Source organism: Podarcis pityusensis (assembly GCF_964106645.2).
Source record: "Podarcis pityusensis genome assembly, chromosome: 1".
NCBI classification, from domain to species: Eukaryota; Metazoa; Chordata; class Lepidosauria; order Squamata; family Lacertidae; genus Podarcis; species Podarcis pityusensis.
Genome location: NC_138028.1, coordinates 74883270 through 74910046, shown reverse-complemented (window position 1 = coordinate 74910046; position 26777 = coordinate 74883270). Strand labels below are relative to the sequence as shown.

The following is a 26777-nucleotide window of genomic DNA, read 5'->3' as shown; positions in this document are numbered from 1 at the left end:
GGGAGCTGCAGTTAGTGCAGAATGTAGCAGCACAGTTGCCAGCAGGAGTGAGAATCTGTCAGCCTATAGCGCCTCTGTTCAGAACTCTGCACTGTGTGCTAATTTGTTATGGGCTAACTTTAAGGTGTTACTGCTGGTATATAAAGCCCTTAATGGCTTGGAACCTGTTGATCGGCTGGTTCATCTTACCCCATATGTGCCCACTCAACCAATTCAATCTACTGAACTGACCCCGTTACAAAGGCCACACAATACTCATTCCACACTTGCAAAAAATCGATCTTCTAGTGTGGCAGCATCTACTCTTTGGAATTCCCTGCCTGTCTGTGTTTTAACCTTCCCTGCTTTCTTTATCTCTTTTAAAGAAAATTCATAAGAATCTGACACTTCTGCTTCTGTCCCCCCAGAATAATGACTCAACATTGCTAACCTTTAAAAAAAAGTGTAGTGCAAAACACACACCCACACCAGGGAAAAGTATGGAAAGCGCTCTTATTTTCAAGGATCAACTTCTGTTGCTGAAAGTTCTGGATGAAGGTCTAGGTCAATTCTCGTCTATTAATATGGGTTCATCATGTCCCTACACTGGGCACATTTGCTGTGGGAGAGATGAAGGGGAAGGCAGTACATCGGTTCTGTGGAACCTTCCTTTGAGGGAGTTTTTTTCCACCCTGTGAAAGCTACAACAGGACTGAAGTCTTACTTCCTTGCCACTTTCTTCCCTGCTCACCCTGCTAAGCTGTTGTGATATAACCATCTGGAAGTCACATAACTGGCACCAATCTACAATACTGTCAGCACCTGCTATATCCCTCTAAAATGTGTGGCCAGGAAACCACTTGAACTTTTCACAGGAACTCACTGGATATACAGCATGTGTGATAAGGGAACAAGACAGAGAGGGCTGGAAGCAGAGTGCCATTGTTTAAAATGGGAGAGATCACGAAGACAAACCCAAGATGCTAGACCAGAAATATAACTTTATTATGAATAAACCTAGCCTCTCAGCAGCAGCATGACTCAAAACTGAGAAATAAATATCTTCATTATGCAGCAAGACAGACAGATCCACCCACACAGCAGGAGCAATAGCAGTGAGATCCATTCCTTGAGGCTTTAGTGCACACAAATACCATGAGCAAACCAAAGCCAGACAGAAAAGGGAGGTTTCATGTGTTTCTTCTCTTGAGTCTCATTCTCAAACATGAAGCGTTTGACCCAGTGACCTGATTCTCTCTCCATCTCTCCAGGCTGTTTTGATTCAAACATCTTCAGCATTGTGCCTGAATGTAGGAACAATGTATGGCAACTATTAGACCTTACACCGGCTGCAGAGCTAGTAGCAATACATTTGAGTATTGTGTCCTTGCGATATCATCTACCTATGTTTCCATTGTAGCTGATGCTCTCCAGATGTTCTTCCACTTTGGCAATAATTTCATGGTGCTTTTCCATGAAGGATACTCCTTTCTATCCTGACAAAGACAGAGCATTTCCCTACCAAGCCTAGAGAAGGAAGGAAGCTATTTGATACATCTATCAATTTCCCATGACCAGAGATGGGAGACATATCTATCATCTTGCTAAGGAGTGCTCCACAGAAATAGATCAGCGCATTCAAAATGGAGGGTCCTTCTCCATTACCTGTTTCCTGCTACCTTGACCAGGACCGATACAGTTATCCCTAGGAGATGGTAGCATTTGCTGCTAGGTGTGGGATTCCATTTTGGACTAAGAAGGCAATGCTTCAGTTCCCCACACACTTGCATGGCAATAGGCTACGCTGAGTTCCAGAGGATTTGCCTCTATTTGGAGTACAGAGCATTGCAGCCAGTCAAAGGTTTGTTTCATCCTGAAGGAATTTTTCCCAGACTGAGGGATTAGGATCAGTGAGAAGGTTGTTCCAATCAGATAGTGGTCGCGCTCTGGATCTTGTTTTGAGTCATCGTATTGAAATTTTAAGAGCTCATCCTACCATCAGAATTGGATTTTGGGTCAGCATACTGAGGTTTCTACCTGTCTGGACTCTGAATTCACTTTAAAAATGTGGTTAGAAGGCTTCTTGGCATAATGGCGAGTCTATAAAGGAATGTTTTTCTCTGAAGTCACTGGGTATGTAGGAGAAGTGTAAGCGGGGCCATGGGGAAGAGGCCTCAGATTTGTACTAAGAAATGTAGGGAACTTTAGCAACTAGTAAATTGCCAGACATGTTTCAGTGAAACCTTCTCCAGTGACCCAATAATTCTATTTGAGTAGGTATTCCGTTAAAGCAATACCTCTCCTCTTATTGTTTTTGCTTCCTTCTTATTATATTTTTATTCTTCTCTAGCAAAATTAAAAGGCCACGCTAAGCACTTTTATCAGGAAGTAAGTCCTGTTTGGCTTGCATCCATCTAAGTCATCCTCAGAATAGGCCCACTCTGAAATCATTGGGCTGAAGTTATTCATTTCTCCCCCAGTGGGCCTGCTTCGAGTCTGATTAGTTTGATACAATATATTGATACATTCCATTTCCTTTTATTTTTCTTCAATCTAGCTTGCCATTAAATAATAAGTATGCCTCTCTCGTCCAACATATGGGCAGCAAACACAAACCATTGTCGTTACTCTGGCAATGGATAGCAACACAAAGAAACCGTGGCGGCCCAAATGATGCAGTGGCGGGTAGTCACTGCAGGAAGCCAGTTTGGCAGCTGCAGGAACAGGCATTGGCATGAAGGAGGGAACGGGTCAAAATAAACGCGTGTGTTAGCTGATAACATTGAGTGCGTCGATTAATGAGTGAAGCTCATCGCGCACAATCTCCAGGGAGTGGCGAATCTTCTGCGGGTTGTCCAGAAGCTCAATGCTGTATGTGTACGGGTCATACTTGACAGAAAAGGGACGCTTGATGTGCGCTGCATAGGCCCTGCAAGAGAGAGTACAGAGATGAAAGGAGGCTGGCCTCGATAGGCTAGAACTCAAGGACAGAGAGGGCAAAGGAAGACGTGCTGCAGAAATGAAGAACCTCCTGGCCCTCCAGATGTCATTGAACTCCAATGACCATCACACAACCTCCAACACGTCAAGGCAAAAATCCAGGACACTGTCTTCTGGGGCCATACTTTCCTGTGAGTCATATAACCCGTGCAAGATTGCGGCCCTGAAAAAAAGCGATTTTGGGGGTGGCATGCTCTCATATGTGCATTTTGGAGTGCCACGCAAGATTGCAGCTGTGAAAAAGTTCTTTTAGGGGGGACAGATAATGGTGCCCAAAATGGCCACCATGTTCTTGTGCAAAAAAAAGCAGCATGTCCTGGTTTTAATGGGACGGTTGAGTGGTATGCCATTCTAGGGCTTCAGGTTCTCCATCCCTGATATACTCAACATTTCAAACAATGTCTAGGAATGTAGGAAGTTGCTGTGGCCGTATCAGACCATTGGTCCACCTAGCTCACAATATTGTCACTGCTGGTTGGAGGCAGCTCTCCAGAATTTCAGGCAGGAATCCTTCCCAGTCGTGTCTAGTGATGTCCAGGATTCAACCTGGGACCATCTGTATGAAAAGCAGGACAATAATGAGAGCTGCACTCCAAAACATCTGCAGGGCACTAGGATGCCAAAGGCTGGTTTATCCTGTGCTAATTCATTACAGGGGACCGTAGCAAAGTAATTCCTGGAGCATGGTCTAAAGGTAACTTCTTCAGAAGATTTGCTAAGCAGGTCTGAGTCTGACCAGACCTTGGATGGGAGGCCACCCAGGAATCTCACTCTTTTGAGTTCTATGGTGAAGGAAACAATGGGATAGAAATGTAACAAATAATAATAAGTATGTTAATAGAATGCAAAGTAGAATAGCCACTGGAGGTAGGTACCAGGAGCATACGTCTGAGTATTATGGACATTTATGCCTTGTGCATGAAGGAATGTGATTTAGTCGATGAAGTATGGTCAGGCTCAGGACAGCTCATGCTGCAACAAAGGAATTTGAGGTTTTGCTGTAAGAATTTGCTATTGCTTGTGTTAGAACACCCTCTAGTGGTGTTTTCAATGACATTCAGTTGGGGGGGAAGTGACAGAAAATGCCCACCTTTCCCCTTACTTTTGGCTCTTGCTGTATTAGTGCCTTTGACCTCTGAACAGATTTTCTTCATGTATTATAGCTGTAAATATCCTCTTAAGAAGAGTCAGATTGTGAGAGTTAGCTGATAAAGGTCTGTCTAAGGCTGTAGCACCTAGCCAAAAATGAAAGTTCATTGCAGTAAAGTGTGTGTAAGTGTGCCCCAATAGTCCTTTTTGAAGAGAGAAATGATTCCTAGAGGGGGCAATTGAAAACGGAGAAGCAGCAGGGAGGGTGCTCAACTTTTCCTGCACCCTCACTTCCCTGTTGATATAGTCAAGTGGCTCCCCTGCCCTTCATAGACGGTAATTGTGCTCACCTTTTTCTCTGAGCTACTTTCCTCCAAACTTTGGTTAAATGCTATGGTGCCCAAATGAATTATCAGTTCCCCAGAAGTGTTGTGTTTTGTTCCTGTTTTGACATATTGCAGTTGGGGACTGCAATAGTTATCGAAATTTCTCATTTTCCCATTCTTAACTTTTTTCCTACAATCTGCAGCAATTTGCCAACTTTTTAAAAGCCACCAGCAAATTTCTCCTAATTTTTATATGCAATTTCCCCTAATATGATGCATTTTTTTAATGCACGTACCCCCCGAATATATGCATCAAACCTATGCTGACATTGCACTGTAACTTATCTGTACTTCCTTTTAACAATCCACAGCAAAACCTTAGTTTTAACGCTTTTCCAGAAGAGTGAGTGAGTGAGTGAGTGAAAATGTTCATATATTGGATTAAGAAGAAAATGTATCATAAATGGCATGCAGCAAGAACAGTAGAATATAGGTACGGCTACCACATATAGAAGGGGCGCGGGTGGCGCTGTGGGTTAAACCACAGGGCCTAGGACTTGCCGACCAGAAGGTCAGCTATTCGAATCCCCGCAATGGGGTGAGCTCCCGTTGCTCGGTCCCTGCTCCTGCCAACCTAGCAGTTGGAAAGCACATCAAAGTGCAAGTAGATAAATAGGTACCGCTCCGGCGGGAAGGTAAATGGCATTTCCGTGCGCTGCTCTGGCTCGCCAGAAGCGGCTTAGTCATGCTGGACACATGACCCGGAAGCTGTACGCCGGCTCCCTCGGCCAATAAAGTGAGATGAGCGCTGCAACCCCAGAGTTGGTCACAACTGGACCTAATGGTCAGCGGTCCCTTTACCCTTTACCACATATAGATCTCCATTGCCCTGCTGATCTACCCAACTACCGTACTTTTCTGTGTATAAGACAAGGGTTTTTTTACTCAAAAATCATGTGAAAGCCTCCAAAATTGGAAACAGAACTGTTAGATCCCAAAACTAAGATACTATCAAGAATGTATAACTTGCTGTTGAAATGGAATACGCAGGATGAAACGGTTAAATCTGCTATGATTAAATGGGCACAAGATGTTGGACATAACATAATGATGGCTGACTGGGAACAGTTGTGGACCACAGGTATGAAATTCACGGCATGTAATGCCTTAAGAGAGAATATTATGAAAATGATATACAGGTGGTACATGACACCAGTCAAGCTTGCAAAAATCTATCATTTGTCTGATAATAAATGTTGGAAATGTAAAGAGAATGAAGGTACATTCTTTCACCTTTGGTGGACGTGCCCAAGGATTAAGGCTTTCTGGGAGATGATCTATAATGAAATGAAAAAGGTATTTAAATATACCTTCCTGAAGAAACCAGAGGCCTTTCTCCTGGGCATGGTCGGCCAATTGGTGCCAAAGAAGGATAGAACTTTCTTTATGTACGCTACAACAGCAGCAAGAATACTCACCGCAAAGTATTGGAAGACACAAGATTTACCCACCCTGGAAGAATGGCAGATGAAAGTGATAGACTATATGGAAGTGGCGGAAATGACTGGCAGGATCCGAGACCAGGGAGAAGAGTCGGTGGAAGAAGATTGGAAGAAATTTAAAGACTATTTGCAGAAACATTGTAAAATTAATGAATGTTAAAATGATGTCGGATTGAAATCAAGCGGCCTTAGCAACAAGGTTAATAAGAATATGTAAAAATGGATTGATAACGGATGAAAATACAAAGTTATAATATGTTGAGATATAGAATTAAGATAAAAATAAAGAGGGTAAGGATTTGCTGAATTAACCATGTGAACGGGAATACAAAAAAGGGAGGTGTGAGGAGGTCGGGGAAATAAGTAAATGAAATCGAAAATATGAAAAGATTGATTTGTTTTAAACTATTTTCTATTTATTTTTTCTGTATTTTGCATATATTTTTTTCTATGTATTTTTGTACTCTTTGTATTTTTCATTTTTCCTCTTTTTTACTCTGTAACTTTTTTTCTTTTTGTAAAACTTTAATAAATATCTTACAAAAAAAAAATCATGTGAAAAAACAGGGCTCATCTTATACACGGATAGTGCGTGGGGGTGACGGGTGATTGGTTGCAGCCGGGAGCAGGAGCTCATCAGCGGTGATTTTGTGTGTGATTGGTGGCTGTGTCAAGGGTTGCTTTGGATTGGCTGCCACTTCGACAATCAGGCATGCTATTGGTGTCTGCTGCTGGTGAGTGAGCAGGCGCATGTTGTTTTTGGCAACGCGAGTGATTGTCAGTGTTTGTTAGTCAGGTTAGTGATTTTCTGCATCCCCCCACCCAAAAAAAGCTCTTCAACCCTGGGCATACCCGCCCCAAAAAACAAAACAACAATCTTGGGCAATCCTCCCCCAAAAAGCTCATCAACTCTGGGCCATCTCAAAACAAGTACCAGACTTTTAGGAGACATCTGAAGGCAGCCCTGTTTAGGGAAGCTTTTAAAATATGAAGCACTATTGTATTTTAATATTTTGTTGGAAGCAGCCCAGAGTGGCTGGGGGAACCCAGCCAGATGGGCAAGGTATAAATAAATTATTATTATTATTATTATTATCATCATCATCATCATCATCATCATCTCCCCCCGTTTTCTTAAATTTGAGTCCCCCAAAATATACATGGGGTCATCTTATGGACGGAAAAGTACAGTATATCTTACCTGAGTTTTGCTTTGGCATCACTGAAGCTCTCTGATACAAAATAGACTGGTTGGTAGGCTTGATCTTGATAGGGCTGCACAGCAGTAGAATCAGGGTCAAAGTCCCTTAGCTCTGGTTCATCCGACAAAGAGTGCTGAATGAAGGGAGGGAAATGCCAAAGTTTCTTGCAGGAAAACTCCTAAGGTGACTACTGTGACAAAAGACTAATCAATGGAACAGGAGAGCACAAGCTAAGTGGTAGCCATGTGCTTCAATTTAGCTAGGTGGAATAGGTGAGCACTTACAACTAGCTCCCCGTAAGAGGAGAGGAGTCCAGCTCCATAGGCTTTGATGATTCCATTCTGTTTGCAGAGGCCAAACTCCACTGTGAACCAGTAAAGCTGGGAAATAAAAACGGGATCCCAAAGGAAGTTGGTTATTCAAATCTGTAATGATTCTTTTAAATTCATACATATTCAAGATTAGCTGGCCACATGGAACCTTTCCCCTTCACTGGGCATTTCATACAGTTATAACTAAGAAAAATATTTGGATAAAGTGAAAGCAAAGGGTTTTTTTAAATAAATAAATCCAGAATTAGGGTCTTACTGTCGCAAGTTTTTCAATCTCCTCATCTGTTGCTCCCAAAGATGCAAGTCCAATGTCCTAGGAGCAAAAGGAATAATCTCATGTATATCATGGATGGCTTTAGTTGATCACCCAACTTGTTCGATTTACAGTGCAATGCTATGCATGTCCCCTCTGAAATCAATACCATGCACTATCTAGTCAAGCATAGGCTGTGCTTAAAACACAAGGCATTTCACCTCTTGCTCACCTGGGAGAACTGTGCAAACGTTTTGTCTGCCAACATTGGTACATGCCCCAGAAGCTCATGGCAGCAGTCCCTGGCATTGGAAGAAAGACACTTAGTTAACAGCCGAGTCTGAAGCAGCAAGCCAGACATTAACATGTCCAAGTCCAAGAATACAGTATGATGATAGATTTGAGGCAATTCAAGAGCTAGTACTCACGGCTCTGGAGAGTGCATGGGAGAAGAGGCATGGCGGATGTACTGTGTACATTGAAACACCCTGAAGGCCAAGCTGGCTAGGAAGTCCCGAGCAGACAGGAGACCAGCTACAGGTCGGAGCTGGAACCCAGTTCTCTCTGAAATAGTTCAAACCAGTCTTTGTAGCTGAGTATAGCATCTGAGCCACATTTTATAGAGTTGTACTGCTGGCTGTACAGGAACTCAAAAAAACTAAATAACGCTCATAAACAATTGTGTATGTGTAACTTTGTGTTAGAAGAACAAGTAGAGATCTTTCCCAGCCTGCATCGGTACTAGAATCATTTTTTAGAAGTTTTTAGGTGTTTATCATTTGCATGCTTTCTACCCTGAGTCGGACGCAGGGTGGGATATTTTTTTTAATAATAAATAATAAAAACAAATCAAGATCTAAGATATCAGTCACCACAGAAACTGCCATGCATATGCTTTAGTTGCAATTGTTCATTTTAGAAATCTGGCCAAAATTATATTTCTATTTGCACAGGACTCTTCCATTATGCTTTTTAATGTTTTGCAGATTTGTGCTTATAAGTACATTCTGATGTATTTCATACAGTATTCAGGTGAAGTTTTCCTTTTTTTAAAAAAAAAAAGAATACTTATAGTCATGTGGAATTCCCTTGAGTCCACTTTCAAGTCCTTTCTGTGTGTGATGGTCTGCATATACTGATTGACAGTATTCATAAGTGATCCCAATCCATTTTAAAGATTGTTTTATGAACTTGGGATTTGCCTTGAGCCAAGGCAGGGTGATGTATGGAAGTGAGAGCTGGACCATAAAGAAGGCTGATCGCCAAAGAATTGATGCTTTTGAATTATGGTGCTGGAGGAAACTCTTGAGAGTCCCATGGACTGCAAGAAGATCAAACGCATCCATTCTTAAGGAAATTAGCCCTGAGTGCTCACTGGAAGGACAGATCGTGAAGCTGAGGCTCCGATACTTTGGCCACCTCATGAGAAGAGAAGACTCCCTGGAAAAGACCCTGATGTTGGGAAAGATTGAGGGCACAAGGAGAAGGGGACGACAGAGGACGAGATGGTTGGACAGTGTTCTCGAAGCTACAAACATGAGTCTGACCAAACTGCGGGAGGCGGTGGAAGACAGGAGTGCCTGGCATGCTCTGGTCCATGGGGTCACGAAGAGTCGGACACGACTAAATGAATAAACAACAACAAATAAACAACAACAAAGGCAGGGTGCCATGGGGGGATCTGGGGCTTGCCTGAGGTGAAGCAGGATCTACTTGAGGCAGGGCCCCCAAGCCATGAAGTGGTACTTCTCTGGAACAGACACTTTTATAAAATGCTGCAGACAATCATCAAGCAGAAACAAAATTATGTATCTAAGCTTACTATATAAGAAAAAATGCCAGAGTGTGTGGAGAGAGAACAGTGGCTTAAGGAAAATGCCTGGAGGGTATAGAGGGAGAGCTCTGGGCCTAGGCTTCTGAACAAGAAAGTGTGACCTTACCTGCAAATTCTGCCCCAAAATTAAAATGGACATGCCAGAGTGGAACGTCTTCTGTGTGCAAAACACATGCTCTACTGCTGAGTTATAGCCCCAGGTTTGTATGAATTAATGCAAGTGATATTATGCTTTAAACAGCCATGCATTGCATCATTTTGTAGCCTTTGCCCCTGGATAATAAGCAGTGCTCATGTTTATAGCCTTTCCTTGAACAAACCTTTTCAGAATGCTTGCAGGTTGCAAAAGGTTTCAGCTCCAGCTGAAAAGGGTTTTCCCAACCCTCTTCATCATTGTGAAGAGCAAAACCTTTTCACTCCAGAAGCGAAACTTATCTGAGTCCTCACCTTTTAGGAACTGGGAGACATCCTCCAGCTGAGGGATATTATTTTCACTGTAACCACTGTATCTCTCCAATAAATGGAAGGCATCCAGATGTTCTTTGCAGGCATGAGTGGGATAGAGACTCTTCAGTGTGCTGTACACCTCCTTCCTTCAGAACGATAAGAATGTAAGAAAAGCCCTGCTGGGTCAGTCCAAAGGCACATCTGGTCTGCCATCCTTCTCCCACCATGGCCAATGAGGAGTCCACAAGCACAAAAGGGAGGACATATAACTCTCCACACTTATGATTCCCAGCAACATAGTCAGAGGCATGCTGCCTCCAATCCTGTAGTAGGTAATAGATAGCCATCATGATAGAAGAAAGACATGGAGGAGTATCTGGATTTGGGACCGTGCTCTGCAAAACTCAAAGCAATACACAGCTCAGAAATTTTCCCATATGGCTCTTACTGATATTGAACTGAGAGAGCCACAAGTTTCTGAGAATAGTTCTTATGTTTCTGAAGTATCTTGTGAGTGATCATGATGAAGGGATGCATCCTGAAGTGCCTATTATTAAATAAAGCATCAGCAGACAGCTTGTTCTGAAGATACGTTGAATTTACCTGACCCACCTCCCCTCCCTGCACCATTAGCTAGCTGTTAAAAACTATTTTAGCTGCAAAATACCAGTTTTACTAACCCAGAGTGACTGTGAGTGAACCTTGCCACCTAAAGACCCAGTGGAAATTGTGGGGTATATAGCTGGGAGTCTACTGATTTGTGCTGCGTCTGGCAGAAGCTAGGAAAGATCCATTCATACTCACCAGGTGGTAATCTCTTCTGCTGTGTATTCCACTCGAGGAATTGGGTCGCCACTATAATAGGTAGTAGTAAGAAAAAGAACAAGGAGAAGGGAGACAAAATATCAATGCACCAAATATTAGGGGCCAATAATGTTTAAGTTAAACCTTTGCCCACTTATAACTGAGATGGAGTATATAGCTAATGCATGTCCAAGAGACAAAGCAAGGTTTGAACAGGATAGACAATATTTAAAACCACAAAGCTAACACACAAAGTCCCAGCCCAGACACAAGGCGGTGCAAATTTACAATGCAGACCAGGCCCTGTCTATGAGGAGGAGAAATCTGCGGACTAAATCTTTGTGACTTTTGAAAGTTCCTTTTAAAAACAAGTAGCTCTTGTGGTTGCAGAGAAATGTAAGACTTCTAGGTATGAGTATAGATAGAATAGTAAGGAACAGTAGGGTTGTAGGACACTGAGGCAGACTAACACCAACACACATGATGCAGATTAGCTTGCCCCATAGATAATAAGGGGCACTTAAGGATGCACAAGGTAATTCAGTACCCTGTAGCACACCTAAAATACCTTGATTGTTGAAGGGTGATAAATAATGACAATAAAAGGGTAGCTGTTGCCCCACTTAGAAGTAATGCTGGAAATACTGGTATTAATATAATTGTAATCAGGAAGCTCAAACAAGTACGCTATGCCATACTGTTGAGGAGAAAGTGTACAGTCATCAAGGGAATCAGCTAACCTAAAAAAAAAAAGAAACCCCCCCCCCTTTGCTGTCATTTCAGATATAATATAAATATGAGAAAAATAACAAACTTGTCGAAAAGCCTTAGCAAAATAAAGCTCCCTTCACTCTCTAGCATATGTCCTCCCTGTCCAATATCCCCATTTCAAATACTGGCTCCTTTTGAAAGTAAAGATTGTTACAAAAGCATCCTTGCTTTATCATAATTTCAAATGCAAATGTAAACTCATCTCATTTCAAGCAGCTGTTTCATACCACTGATCATCAGGGTCTGTTTTTTGGCCATCTCCAAGTTATTAGGAAGATTTAGGCCAAGGACAATGTGGTGGCCTTCTGCCTTGTGAAAGGTCTCCAGAGTGGCTCTAGGTGTTGCCACATTACGTACCACATGGGGGAAACATTAATATAGGTGGTATGTTGTATGAAAAGATAAAATGAATGTAGAAAACACATTTCAATTCTAAATCACAAATACAAATAATGGGCAGCTGATTATTTTATTTTTATTTTTATTTTTTGCAAATACAATAAGAAAAGAAGATTTAAATTGCCATTCTATCCTTGATCCCTCTTGGGTTTGAGAAGAGAAACCAGTCCTGAAGCCTGGGTTTTCTTGGCTCTCATTACAATTGTTTAATTTGAGTCTGAATGCGTAACAAATGCCAAGAATGCATAGTTTCTGCAGCAGCATCCCAGACATGGGGCAAAGAAGACACCATATGTATCACTGAAATGGTTGCGTTCAACAATTCACTTCTTGGGTTGCTTATCTGTGTTTCAATGGACCTTTCAGGGATGACTGCAAAAGCTCTATGGAACTGGCAGCCATGAAGCACTGAAAACATGAAGCAGGAGAGTGGAAGGGAAAAACCAAGAGTGTGGAAGGGCAGAACATGGAGAGCAAAGAGATAAATAAGTGTATGCATGGAGGTCTCAGCAGGTGAGGCTATGCAAGGCAGCAAGTCTTACTGCTTATAGTGGAAGGCAATTTCTGCTATCATTTTCCTTCGTTGCCGATATACTTGATCAGAGAATCCCTTGGAGGAAAGAACAGAGCAAGAATGTTACCTCACATTTTTGCACTGAACAGTTGTAATATTGACAATGGACAATTTTTATTACAGGTTGTTCACGGTTAGACAGGCAAGGGTGCGTTCACCATCAGCTGCTACTTTGTTTAAACAAATAAAAAAGCACCTCCCATGTTGTCTACTTAGAGTGAATAGGCACTTCCAAGTCAACTCAATGTATTCTTCTCATCTTCTTGAGAAGCTGGAGTGCAAATTAATTTATTAGAGCTTTAAACATCAGCATGAGATGTACCTGCAAGCCTGCAGTCGTTTTGCTAGAAATGCAATGACAGCTTGCATTTCTATTCAGTCTATTCAGAAGCATAGCAAGCCAAGCTATCCCATGAGGAGACAGCTAACGTGAGTTCAGGCAGTGAGGAAATGTGGAGGAGGATTTGGGAAAGAAGAGTTATTCACTCACCGGGTGATCCAGATCCAAATCAGGGTCAAATTTGGTGACCAAATGGTGACATCTATCGAGCTCAGAGATTTTTCTTGGAAACCAATGAACTAAAATCCAAAAGGGTGAGGAAGAGGAGGGAAGTGAGAGAGAAAATAGCCAGTTATAGGAAAGAATAAGAAAAGGGGTTTCTAATGGAAGTACAGTATGTATCGGTAATTTCCTTCCTTTCCCAGATAAACTATTCTAATAGTAGCTAAACTATTCAAATTGTTACACAGAATTTCAAGTAATTATCTGTTATTTGGATAGCCAAATGGCTGAATGGATGGGCCGGTTGGTTGGTTGGTTGGTTGGTTGGTTGGTTGGTTGGTTGGTCTATTATATTAAACTAAGACTTCAATCCTGTATATACATACACCTTGGAATAAACACCACTGAATACGGTGGTACTTACTTTTGAGTAAACACACATAGACTTGTGCTGTAAGATTGTCAGAAATATACCATGATGCTGCCTTATCTTGCCTCTAACAGATTTGCAACATACAAAGGTGCATACACCAGTTATTTCTAATACCAGTCTAAAAAACACATGCAGGGAGAAAGGTTTTGCCCTTGACATTTTTCCTTTCTAGAGATTATCTCCATAGCAGTCATATATGAAAAAATCCTTCCCTCGTGCTTTGTTAACCAAGCTTACAGGTTCCTTACACTTGTCTTCTTTTGTGCTCCTAACATCTTCTGAAACCCTTTTGAGAGAACTGATGAGGGTGCTCAGATCAGAGCTGTGGAGTTCACATCGCACAAAGTATTCCAGATCAACAGAGCCTTCTCGCAGTTTCTTACTGTGCCTCGTTTCTAGGTGATGAATTTTGGCTTCAAATGTCTTTAGAGAGACAGGGAAGGAAAAACAATATATTAAAATAAAACAGCAAGGAGACTTCCCACCCACCATTTTAAAAATCAGTTAAGCACTACATTATAAAAGGAGCAACAACTTTAGTAAACAGGCTATTTTCAAGTGAGAGAAAGAAGTTCAGAAGACTCTTTCCCCCAGTTAGCCTCTGTTCATCTAGACGGGAGATGCCTGTTTTTAGATGACTTGATCTGGGGGTTAGCCACCCCTGGCTTACAGGGTTCCTGTAAGTTTTGAGAGAAAGCATGGGAATAGCCTTTGAGAACAAGCATTACACAGATACTATTATTAATTTATTAACTTAAAACAGCAATGGAACAGCCACAGAACATTAGAACCAGACTATCTTCAAGGCAAATGGCAGCCTGTATAATTCCAAGAAAGAAGCCAATTTTTCCATGCAGGTTTTGATCAGCTTCTGTGCTATGCTCTGGCCAAGGTGCTGAATATTAAATGCATGAAGAAGTGTGAAATCATGGCTTGAACAAGATATTCTTCCTCCATCTTATGTCTTCAATCCTTAGATACCACTTTTCTGCAAGTCACCACTGCACTGGGGCAATTTCCCGGAGAAACATGTTGGGAAGGTCCCAAAGCCACCACTGATACAACCCCATGGAACCAATTTCCGCTGATTTGTAAGCAACATGGTGGGGGAGGGTTGTGGAGAGAAAGTGGAGGATGGCGTGTGGCTTAAGTATCATTTGCCCCACTTAGCAATTCTCCAGCGCAATTCAATGTATGTCACAATCCATTATTGCCTAATTCAGGGAGGGGCAGATTTCAGGCTTGCCAAATCTTCTTCTTTTTTTGTTTTTTAAGCAGACTCCTAAGAGCTATCAACCAGAACCACACACAAGAGATACATCCAGAATTATTATTTTTAAGGGTCCCTCTTGGTGGGTTTTAATATAAAGTCACTGATAGCATCTGAGATCTTTTCCTTCTTTGCTGAAAGCTGGTGCATAATTTTCACTTCTTAAAGAATTAACCCAGTTTCCTCTTAGAGATTCAGGAGGGGAATGGCTGAATTTTTTACTCAGTCAGAGCTAGATAGACGAAAAGGGAACAGAAGGCAAAGTCACTGACAAATTCAATTTAGCCGCTTGTTTTCTAATGCATCCCTGGGACGTTGCCCCTCCATGACAATCAATACCTTAGCATTAATCTGACAGATCTGATTGCATTACCTTTGCTTGAGTTGTATGTAATGTAAAACAGGAGAGGAAAACCAGCCTCCCCACAGCCTGTTTCATCATGAGGCAAATGTCATTACACCCGTCTGTTTTCATATCTTGTACCTGCAGTGCCGGAGGGATCGGGGAAATGAATCTCTCACAGTGGAAGTCTGGCCTGCATTGGTGTTTGCTTTTCTTAAGCTCTTGTAGTCATGATAAACCAAGAGAGCTTCTCAACTCATGTAAATCTCCCCTGGAGGATGTGAATGCCATTTGGAGCAAACACTGTCCTTTGTTCACACACAACTTCACAAACTGATCTCTCCGTCTCTCTCCCTGGGGTATGTGGGTGCTATTCATATTATTAAATTGACTGTAAAATAAGCTTCTCACTAATGCATATGTACACATTTCAATTGTGGAGTCACATGCTGGGAAACGTTTGGGATTCTTTGGTAACAATCTAGATAGATTGGACCTTGTCTTATGGTGTGGCATTTCTGAGTTTGCATGGGAACGGTGGAAACAGCAACTGAGTTCTCCCCACTATCAGGGGCCCTACATGGGGGTGGGGTGCTGGCCAAGCCCAGATGGAGAAGAGGAGTGGCCTACAGAGGAGCCTAGGGAGGGATTCAATGGGTGGGTTGGGAAAGTCTCTGGCTAGATTGGGAGGTCTCAAGAAAGAGGATACTGGAGAGAGTACCAGTGGAAGGGTGTCCCCCCCCCCCATTTCATCTCCCCACCAGTCTCAGTGGCACTAGGCATGAGCACCACCTCTGTCCTCAGACTTATCTGTGTCCGGTTCCAGTTCACCCACTTTGCCTAATGTCCCACCAGTTCAGCCTCCAAAGTTGTCAGAAACCATGTCCACTCCTGCCTCTCCAGGGGAGATTGTTGCTCTGACTCTGGGGAGGCGGTTATGCCCCCTGCATTGCCTAGGCCCTAGGTCATGGAGATACCAGCACAGGCATGTTAAGCCCTCAGGAGAAGTGCCAGGTTGCTTGCCCAGTTTAAGGAAGAGATTCACTTGCCATGCTAAGCTGCCATCCCCTTATAATTGGGTTGCAGGGGGCATGTCGTTGTTGGTTTAATATCTTCACTTGTCTAGCCATGTGTAGTACATGCTGTGCCTTTGAACTGCATCTTGCCTGTATATCACACTGATCTGAGCCTTAAGGATTTTGGTAGAAATTGAAACCTTTCAAGCTCTTCATCAAGCAGGAGTCATAACATATTTTCATCCAATGATTTTTATATAAGGTATACAAGGGACTGAGAGTTGTTAATAATCTAATTTTCTGTTCCATTTGATAAAACCATCTCCTCATTTTAATCTCCATCTCATTATTTGCTGTGGAACAACAAGCTGTGTAAACCCAAGATAGCTAACTAGTAGCTTCTAGGCCACATCTGGCCATACCAACAGTCATCCGTCTTTTCCCAGGTTGAAAGCAATTTCCTCAGTCTGCACAACATTGCAAGTGGTTTCTGACTTGATCAACACTGGGAGGAATGTAAATGTGCAAACTCAGTGCTGGTTGAACAGGAGAGCAATGGGTACTAGGAAAACCCCATCCTAACTGACATACAAGAAAACAGCAAGGTCAGAAAGGAAGAATGTGTGGGCACTCAGATGTCCAACTTTCATCATCCTCACACAGCATGGTCAGGAGTGATGGGAATTTAAGTTCGACAACATCTGAAAGACCACAGATCCACTATCCACAGCCTAGGAGTTTGGAGCTGGATGAGGAAGCAGAAAGCTGTTAGCTCAAGGGATTCCAGAACCACTGAGCATGTCCAGCTAGGAGTTTAAACCAAGAACTGTGGGACTTCCACGTAGCCCAAGCAGGGGCTTCCATTAGAGGCATGGTAGCCAGATACCTTAAAAACAGGGTCTAGGACTTGAAAAGGCCTGACCTCCATAAAAGTCTGTTATTGCCACAACCTAGTAAATTTCTTCCATGAGAACTGTAAGACATGAGGGTGCACCTTTCTGACCCCTCCCACCAAAGTTGCCTGACTGAAGTGGTGCACTCTGATACCAATAGGTCTACATTTTGCATTGCATGACTAGGGACATACTCCTGATTCCTACATGAAAACGGGTATCCAGGTACTAGTGGATATGGCTCTGGGCAATAACTTATTCTACTGAGACCTAGCCCTACCTTCCACCTAATGTCTGGTATCTAGAAATATAGGCTGTCCCTTTTCTCCAAACAAGTACACCTTTGCTTTAGCCAAAAAGGCAACTTCACCAGCTCACCTCAAATACTTTCAGCGCACGGGATGGCAGTGAAGTCTTGGCTCCTTTGAGGGTGAACAAAAGGTTTAGCATGGCCATGCCATCTTTCTCCTCAAAGACAATAGTTTCAGTTGATTCAGCAGCCTCAGAGGCGGCAGCCGCAGCTGCAGCAGCAGCTTCTCTCTCCTTTCTGGCGTCTTCAATGAGACTCTGCCGTCTGCCAATGAATTGTGGGGACTGAGGGAGAATACAAGGGGGAGAAATAGATACCTTCATTCCACAACAGCCAAGGAAAGTGGCCTACATCACTTACTATATTTAAAAGTCAGCTGAGAGCTTTTTGGAGAACCAGCACATCTCAGTAGCAATAGGCTTGGAAAACCTCAGGTCTGTCTCAGCCATTACCAGTTTGGGTGTTCTTTAATTAGTATCAGATACTCAAACTATCTCTCGTTAGATACATTACCAGAAGGTGCTACATGTCGGGCTGTCCTTGAAGACAACTCATAACACTTCCACGGATCCAAACTGTGGCTGCCAGGATGTTAAGTGGAGTCTGCAAATGACAGTGGTTACCAATTTCTTTCCTAAGATGTCAATTTTGACCTCAAAAGCCTTAAGCGGTTTAGGACCAGAGAATCGGAAGAATCACCACTATCTGTAAGAATGTGGCTGTGCACTGAACATAAAAAATGTAAGAAGACTCTGCTGAACCAGGCCAATGGCCCATCTAGTTTAGCAAGCAAGGTTTCAGCACAAGATCACTCTCCCCTCCTGTGGTTTCCAGCAACTGGTATTCAGAAACAGGCCATGCTGTGGGTTTCCCTGTTGTCAGATGTGCATCAGAGACAGGGTCTTTTTACTAGGACACCTAGAATTTGGAATACTCTCCTGAGGGAGGCATGCCTTGCCCCCATCAGTGCTCAATTTTCCTGTTTGTATAGACGTTTTTCTGCTTCTGAGACCATTTTAACCTATGATTAGAGACTACCATGGTGTCTTTTTTAGAAAGTTTATTATTCTTATTCAACCTGGATTGTTGTTTTTCTTGTATTTCATTATAAACCCTTGTGAGCTGCCATAGGATGGAAACACAGCACATAAACATTAGAAACCATCAAACAAACCAACAAGAATGCCTAAATAGGCTTTTTAAAAAATGTCAGTCTTAGAAAAAATTGCCTTACAGGTGCTGGAATTTTGCATCCAACACAAGAAGAAGAAGAGTTTTGATTTGATATCCCACCTTTAACTCCCTTTAAGGAGTCTCAAAGCGGCTAACATTCTCCTTTCCCTTCCTCCCCCACAACAAACACTCTGTGAGGTGAGTGGGGCTGAGAGACTTCAAAGAAGTGTGACTAGCCCAAGGTCACCCAGCAGCTGCATGTGGAGGAGCAGAGACGCGAACCTGGTTCCCCAGATTACGAGACTACCGCTCTTAACCACTACACCACACTGGCTTCAAGGGAAGTGTTGGACAGCTCTTCTTGTGCCCATAAGAATTAGAGAAGAAATAATGTTGTTTCTGAAAACCAGAAGAGAATGTTTTCTGGACTGAACTGAGTTGAAATCTGTACGTCACAAGTGTAACAACAGATGCCTTAAATACATTTAAATAATTAGAAATTATGGTAATCTGTGTTTCTTAGAAATAACCTCCATGGGCACACTTTTTTTCTTTTACTGGGATTCTAAACACGTTTACAAGGAAGTATAAAAATGTAGCAACAATGAAATTAATTTATAACATTCATAAATAACAAGCACATTACATTTCAGCAAATGTGCTTGACTAACAAAGGGGGCTTAAAAAAAATCTGCCAAGTTTTTAAAATGACCTTATTGCTGCCCCCCACCCCATATATGCTTTTATCTAGTGGTGTGTTTTTACTGTGTATCATCCATTGTTCTGTCAGCTGCCTTGTGAGGATTTGCCCTAAGCGATGGGGAAGAGAGGAATAAATCTGCTCTTCTTGCAATGCAGGTCATTTTCTAAAGGTACAGGCAGCGGTTCAGCGAGGCAGGCTAAGAGAAAACCTCAGTCTCAAACACCACCAGCCACCACTGACATCACAGCTAGCCTAAAACTTGCTGCTTCGTGGAGGAAAGAATGATCGCTGATGTGAATCAGAAGGCTGTGCTTGAAAAGGGAATCTTTCTCATTTTGGTCTTTTCTCTACCTGAAAAGGTCCTGGCCTTGCTTGGTAAGTTGAGACTTTTTTTTGTTTGCCATTGATGAGTCCTTTGGAAGGAAGAATGCGGCTGGAGACAGACACTCCAGCGACAGGGGCTTGTAAGGCAGTTGCCTGCACACTCCCTTGCTTCATTTATCCCACTGTCACCTCTGGTTGGGAAAGCATGATTTAAAAAAAAAAAAGACAAAAGGAACCTATAAACTTGAGAAGAGCAATGACAATGAGACGAGTGCATGCAGTGAAAGCAACTTGGCCACCTTCAGCTCTCTGAAACAATGATTGTCTGTCTTCAGCCACAATACCTGCTGCTAATATGACGCTGTCTCCTTGTTCTCTTCACTGTCTTTAGCGTTTATTGTTAAATGTTAGGTTGGGGGGGAACAGATACAGGATCAATTTTGGTAGCTCATAAACAAACAAACAAAGACAACTTTCATGCCATGCATAGTGACTTTTGCTGGATCTAGGTTTCAGTACTGCCAGCTAGATTTTTAAAAACAGTTCCACTTGTTTTCTTCGTGATTTTGTAGCTTTCTGAAGTTCTTCTTTTAAGGAGCCTCTGCACATGCAAAGTCAGAAACAGTTCAGGGGCACAAAGCCAGCTGTTCTCTAGACACAAGCGAGCAAGACGGCAACCTTATTATTAACCCTTTACCCACATCGGAGTTGTTTGAAATGGATAGTGAGAAAACAATGCCATGTGCTACGAATGCATAAATTAATTGATTGTGTGCAATCACCAGTTCAAAATGAGCATGTGATGTACACACACAAAAAAATCCTTTGAGGTGCACTGTATGTGTGATGTACACAAATGCATTCTTGTCAAGCACATTGAGTAAGCACAGCAAAACGCAAACACTGGTGGGAGAGAGGTTGTTGCACATAGGCTCTATAGGGAGGTGTAGAGGAGCATTTCATTTGATCAGCGTTTTTAAACAAATAAATTTGCATCTCCTGGACTAATACATAGATCAAAACATAATTGTCCTTCAGATATCATACTTCTCCAAATTTTGCAATAGAGTCCTGGTCCACATCCCCCTTATCCCATATTCAGGAATGCGCGAGGGGGTCTTGCCCACCAGGCACGCCAATGCATGCATCGGGAGCACCGCTGCCATGTATTTGCTGTCAATGTGAAGAGACTATACACACAGATGTATGCTCATTGGGCTCCTCTATGCAAGAGGGAATCCTGAAATCATCAGAATTCTCCCTTGGGTGGAGCAGCTCTATTCGCACACATTTGTATGCATGTATAGACCTTTCACAATGATGCCAAGTGCATGGCTGGTGCCATATGGGACTAGCACATATGTTGGCCTGTAGAGAGTGTAGCCAATGGCACAACTCCATCCCCACTCATGATTCATGAGAAGGCAGTCACATGAACCCTCTTCTTATTACCCCACTGTAACACCAGTGGGGCTGCGGCGTAGTAGCCAATGGTGTAATGGGACCATAGCATCAGCCTGCCTAAAATCCACATTCTTTATAGAGCACATGTTCCCATGGAGTATAAGTTTAGATTAATAGCAGCCAGGAATAGAAACATGATGCTTTCTCAAACAGTGGAAGCCATAAACTGCACACAGATTTCCTTCCCACGCCCGTGCCCAAACTCCTGATTTCTTGATAAATCAATGGCACAAATGTCTCATTTCAGGGTTAGGCAACCTGGTGCCCTCCAGATGTTTTATACTGCAACCCTCATCATTCCTGACCACTGGTCATGCTGGCTGGGGCAATGGACTTGCAGGGAAAAAACATATCTAGAGGGTACATTGTATTCTTCCATTAGAATGCACCTATAAATGCTTATTTAAAGGTACATGCTTGTTTCCTCTTTTTTCATTTCCTCTTCTCTCTGAACTGTTGATGTGCATAATGTAGAGTCTGGGGCATACTTCTTTTGCTCAAAACCAGAGATTTATCCTCTTGCTCACAGCCATAAGCAACAGCTTATTTCAACTACTTCTTGGAGGAAGGGTGATCCTCCTTCCCCATTCTTAAGCAAAGCCAATTGTTTGCAGGCTCATAAAATAAGCAAAAAATAATTAAACGCATGTCTGTGAGTAGTACTCAACATTGCACCTGCAGCTGCAGAAATCAAGGCACTTTGTTGGTTTTGCTGCAATGGATCAGCCTAGCTACCGGTCTGGAAATGTATGTATGGGCTCAATTCCAGGCAATGATACAGTGTATGCTCACCAAAATCAATTATGCACCTGTTTAAAGTATACGGAAATTTCAGTTCCTCGGTGTGGCAGGTCTAACATCCCTAAGTAAAGGTATCAGAAACTGGCTCTCCTATAAGACTTAAGATGAAAACACTTGGCTTTAGATTTGTAAAATGGAGATTTACATTACTAAGTGCACCTGTACTTAATCCACCTTTCAGCACCTGTGATATATAGGAGACAGATGTCAAACCTGTGAAATAAGGTTCTGTCAGCATGTGAAGGAAATGTCACCTATTATGATGTCTGTTGGCATCAGAGGTGAGGAACCACAGGTGTAAATGCTGAATGTGGTGCCCCAGGCCTCTTGATCTGTCCTCCTGAACATAAAGTACAGTGGCTGGAATCCTTAATACTTCCATGAGTTTTTGAGGTTAAGATGCATTTTCAGTGAAGACAGATCTCTGCCCATTATCACTAATGCAAACCAACTTGCAAAAATGTTTATTTTCATACCATACCAACTATCAGAAATGAAGGTATATCTTTCTTTCTTTTTTATTAATCCAATGCAACCACATTAGACAGGAGCTTAAAATAAAAAAGAGATGCAACATAGTGGTCCCTTTGGATTTTGCTTTTAATACAATGTTTGAAGACCACTATTTCAACATGATGCTTTGATATAGGTCATGAAGAAGCAATAGCCATTTGGGAACCACAGACCTTTGCAAGTTATTGTACATCATTACATTTCTAAATCATAGTCTGTTTCTAAATCAATAGAATAACATATCTATTCCCAAAGAGAAAAAAATGCAGTCTTTAATCCCTTACTTTTGGGGTAGTTCAAGTACTTTTCATATATCTACTCTGGTACAAAGGTTGCTATCCACAAAACCTGGAGTGCTTAGATTTAAAATGCTCTATCTAAGTGTCTAAAAGCTTGATTTAATGCTCTTCTGCATGGTAAGAGCAGTGCATAAGATCAGAGTTTTGCTTGATTCCCATTGAAATTTGTACAATCCAAAATGTGTGTGAATTGCTATACATGCATGTGGTGGGCAAACATAATTTGCTGTGGCTTCCCAAGAAGTGAATTTTCAGTGGGGTGTACATATATAAGATCATCACACATTGCTATCCACAGTGGGAATTCACTTTTCTTCACAGAAGAAACTTCTATGTTGTTTGAAAGCCAGTGTGGAGCTCTTTGCCCAAGTGCAGAATCCACCGAGAATTTATTTTGCCCAAGGTCTGTAGAAATGAGAGTTACGAAATTCCCATTTGTTTCCTTGGAGGTTGGACAGCAGAACTAAACCTTTCTTGTGTAGTACCACATACAAAAATACAAAAAACAAAACCCTCTAAGAAGCCAATGAAAATATTGTACAAATAACTAATGGTTTGCAGGAGAACTTTTTCTAAACAGAAAGAAGGATCAGAACCATGCTGCAGATGGGTGGTGGGTTTTAACCCTTTCTTCCTGCATCATAGTCTTGACGTAAAATGTACTGCTATGTAGCTGTTTTTTGTGGGTGGGTGGGTAGGATTTTCACTGAGACTGAAGTACAGGGAGAAAGGTTAAACTCTCTTCCCATTGCACCATAACCCTAGTCCTGATCCTCCTAGCTGCTGTTAGCCAATGAAATGGGACCACACATTGAACATTGCATGTTATTTAGCCTTTAGCTTCTAACTTTCAAACTGCTTAGTGTGTCTGTCATCCCCTTGAAATCTGTGGTAAAATTGGAGGGTAAGCAACTTGCAAACTCCGCCTGGCTCCCCCAGGCACACCATTTGGTTTCCTGGCACTTGGTGATTGGCTCAGTTCACACAGTCAGTTGCCAATCAAATAATCCTGGCATATGGTGTGTTCACCTTTGGCATTCCACCTGTGATGGTCACTCACATTTGTCAATCATGGACTGATGTGAGGAAGTATGTACATGTAGACTGCTTTGAGTTTATTTTAACAATCAACAGCATTAGAGTTTTATGTGATAAATGAAATAATAAATTAATGTGCGAACCATACTAAAGCAAGCTTCCTCAACCTGGTGCTCTCCAAATGTTTTGGATTACAGTTCCCATCATTCCTAACTGTTGGTCATGCTGGCTGGGGATGATAGGAGTTGTAGTCTGAAATATCTGAAGGGCACCTGACTGGGGAAGGCTGACATAATGTTTCGGTGACATCTATGTCAAATGCAGAAGCTAAGAAGCAGGCAGGAGCATATTCACTAAACAAGATGGCAATGAAAACCAAGGATCACATACTCCCAACTCGGCTAGCAGAATTTGTGAGAGTTCAATCCAACCTAGTTCAGGTGCATAAACTCTTCACGAGATTTTATGTCATTTTCCCTTGCATATCTGCTCTATGCAAAAACCTGATATAACTCAGTTATGATTTTTGCTAGCCATAGTGAGAAAAATGAAAGGATTTCAATATTGCATAGTAGCAGTTAGAAAATTGGGCTGAGTCCCCACTGCCTTGTTGGGTCAAGGCATGGTATTGGGGGGGGGGCAAAGATTTTCATTTTATGGGAATAGAACAAACATCTCACTTTAACACTAAGGAATCAAAAGCCCTGCACAGCAACTCAGCTATGATTATGATGATAACCCTCCTTGCCATCATTCTTCTCTGAGCATAACTCTTAACCTCATTCCAGTCTATGATGCATAATTGCTACACTATATTCTTTTTCATTAGCATCCTATTTCTACATTCTTTTTTCCTTTGGCACCTGTATGATAACTGCATACAAATTATTTGCACAATTCCTAAAGCCTTTTGAATGGAGAATTTTGTCTAGCCACTGGCTTCCCCCTTAACAGAATGCTGTTCTAGAAATTCTAGAATTCTGGAACTTCTATAAATCATGTGCCATCGGTACATTTGCTGGCCACAGCAAAGCAGCATGAGCACCTGTGGCTAGTCAGAGGTGGGGATCTTTTCTTACCATGATGGCCTCAGCTTGCTTGGAGTCCAGCTCTGACACTGCCCGCCGGAAGCCTTTGGCCGAAGAACTGGAAGAGTTTGGGGTTGGCATCCTTGCTGGTGCACTGGCTCAGCATTCAGCTTTGCTTTCCCTTCTCTTCCCTGGGCTTTTATAGGGCAAGTCTGACGTCAAAGACCCTTTCCGATCCCCCTCTGCCCACCTCCCTCTCTCCAGCCTGAGGGAGAAGAGGGGAGGAGGGAGCAGAGGCGAAGGAAAGAAGCACTTGTATCCCATTAAATCTAATTGCTGTAAAGATTACAGGCACCCAGCTTCTGCAAATCCACCGTGAGCACTTTTGCTGCACCCCAAAATACTTGGTAGGCTAAATGCTCGCCTTGTGCTTTTTTGCAACTGATTCTTCCACTGTGTAAGCTGTATATTCCATAGGGCTCTGCTCCAGTGGGAGTTCCAGTTCATGCAAGCATCTTAACACTGCCAAACAAGAAATGAACAGGAGGAAACCAGCAAGAGGTGCTTCCCTTTAATCATATGAGTCTGGCTATATGGGAGTAAGGAAAATATACTTTAAGATTAGTTTTAAGAGTTAGGATGGGCAAATCTTTCACTTTCAGGTTCTATCAGTTTCTCATTTTTCCAAATGTAAGTTCAGTTTCCCATACTTCCACTTCTGTATTATTTTTCTTTAAAATAAAGCCTCATGGAAATTCATCAGCATGTTGCTGTGAATCTCTTCTTATATGCAATTTTGCCTAATATACAGATTTTTGCAAAGAGGTTTCCCCTACTATAATGCAGTTTGGGGTGTTATTTTCACCAATATTTTCATTTTTATGCATACTTTATACAGGTATATGCACTTCTGTACAAAGTACTTGACTTGCTTGGTTGGAGAACTGCATTTCAAAATTCAGTGCAAATTCTGAAGGCTGGTTGTATTTCAGTCCATGTACTGTTTCAGAAAGTGTGGATTAGGTAGGTTCCTCAAATGTGAACTGAATTGAATTTATGCTCCATTCCTAACTGAAAGTCAGAGTGTAGGCTAGTAAATTGGGTCAGAGTTTCACTTGAATGGCCAAAATGCTGGCCCTGTGGTATGTGGAGCACCCTGCTCATTCACAACTGCACAAGGAAGGATGGATGAAATGGCACAGAGCTTCAGGGTGGGGGTTGTCCCGATTCAATGAATCCTGAAGACTAGATCCCTTATTCAAATGGATGTTGTTCTGTTGACTTGGTATCCTCCCCTACCCTCAGCATCCAGTACTCAGAGCTAACCTTCTTCTGAACACAGAGGTTCTATTTAGATCTCATGATTAATCACAGTTGATAAAGTTATCCTTCACAGCTGAAAGATATAGTCACCCTATGATCCTCAGTGGAAGTTGCTGAATTTGGACTTATGACCTTTTGCAGCAACTATGAATCATACTACTGGACCTCAGCAGGTCTGCTTGTCTTCATATACCTTGTCCACCAGAATTAAAGGCCACATTAAAATATTAAGCCAGTCATCATTTGCTGGCAACAATTGCAATCAAATATGCTGATTCCTGGGCAAGGCCTGCTATGGTGTGTCCTCTGGGGTGGAGTCTGAGAGGGACTCAGAACCTCACTTCACCTCCAGCCTTCCTGGGAGCAAGTTTCTCGCTTAGAGCCAGGGCTTTTTTTCAGCCATAGGTCACTGGAACTCAGTTTCAGCACCTCTCAGGTGGGTGCCATTGTCATTATAAGACAACAAGGGAGGAGTTCATAGTGAGCTCCAGCGCCTCTTTTTATAGAAAAATAGCACTACTTAGAGCTATATGTTGTCCTGCCTTTTAGGCTCACTGTCTGGACCAGAACAAGTTATTGAGGACCAATGTTTTGGGAAGCACCAATGTTTGTCAACCCCTCTCCCTTCACAGAGAGCCTTATACTACTGAGCGTACCAGCATCACCTGTGTTACTGCTGATGACCTACGATTTCATTCCAGTGAAAATGGGACTTGATGTAGCCATGGCAATTTCTTAGACATTCAGTTTTGAAGCATCAGAGATCCCAGAACTTGTAATAGCAAAGACAGATGAACTGTCAGCTCACATGTTCTGCTGCTTGTGAATGCCA

At 42.3% G+C, this 26777-nt stretch overlaps 1 protein-coding gene across 1 annotated transcript; it reads right to left on the bottom strand.

The window, feature by feature from the left end:
- Positions 1-974: 974 nt before the first annotated feature.
- Positions 975-24874, bottom strand: TH (tyrosine hydroxylase). The gene is made up of 13 exons (XM_080999262.1): positions 24674-24874; positions 17348-17563; positions 13696-13870; positions 13003-13091; positions 12481-12548; positions 10769-10819; positions 9965-10110; positions 8112-8247; positions 7916-7985; positions 7687-7743; positions 7383-7478; positions 7098-7231; positions 975-2908 (listed from the first exon to the last, which is right to left on the bottom strand). Exons 1-13 carry the CDS (start codon positions 24761-24763, stop codon positions 2749-2751), a joined length of 1488 nt encoding a protein of 495 aa, XP_080855388.1. The 5' UTR covers positions 24764-24874; the 3' UTR covers positions 975-2748.
- Positions 24875-26777: the final 1903 nt, after the last annotated feature.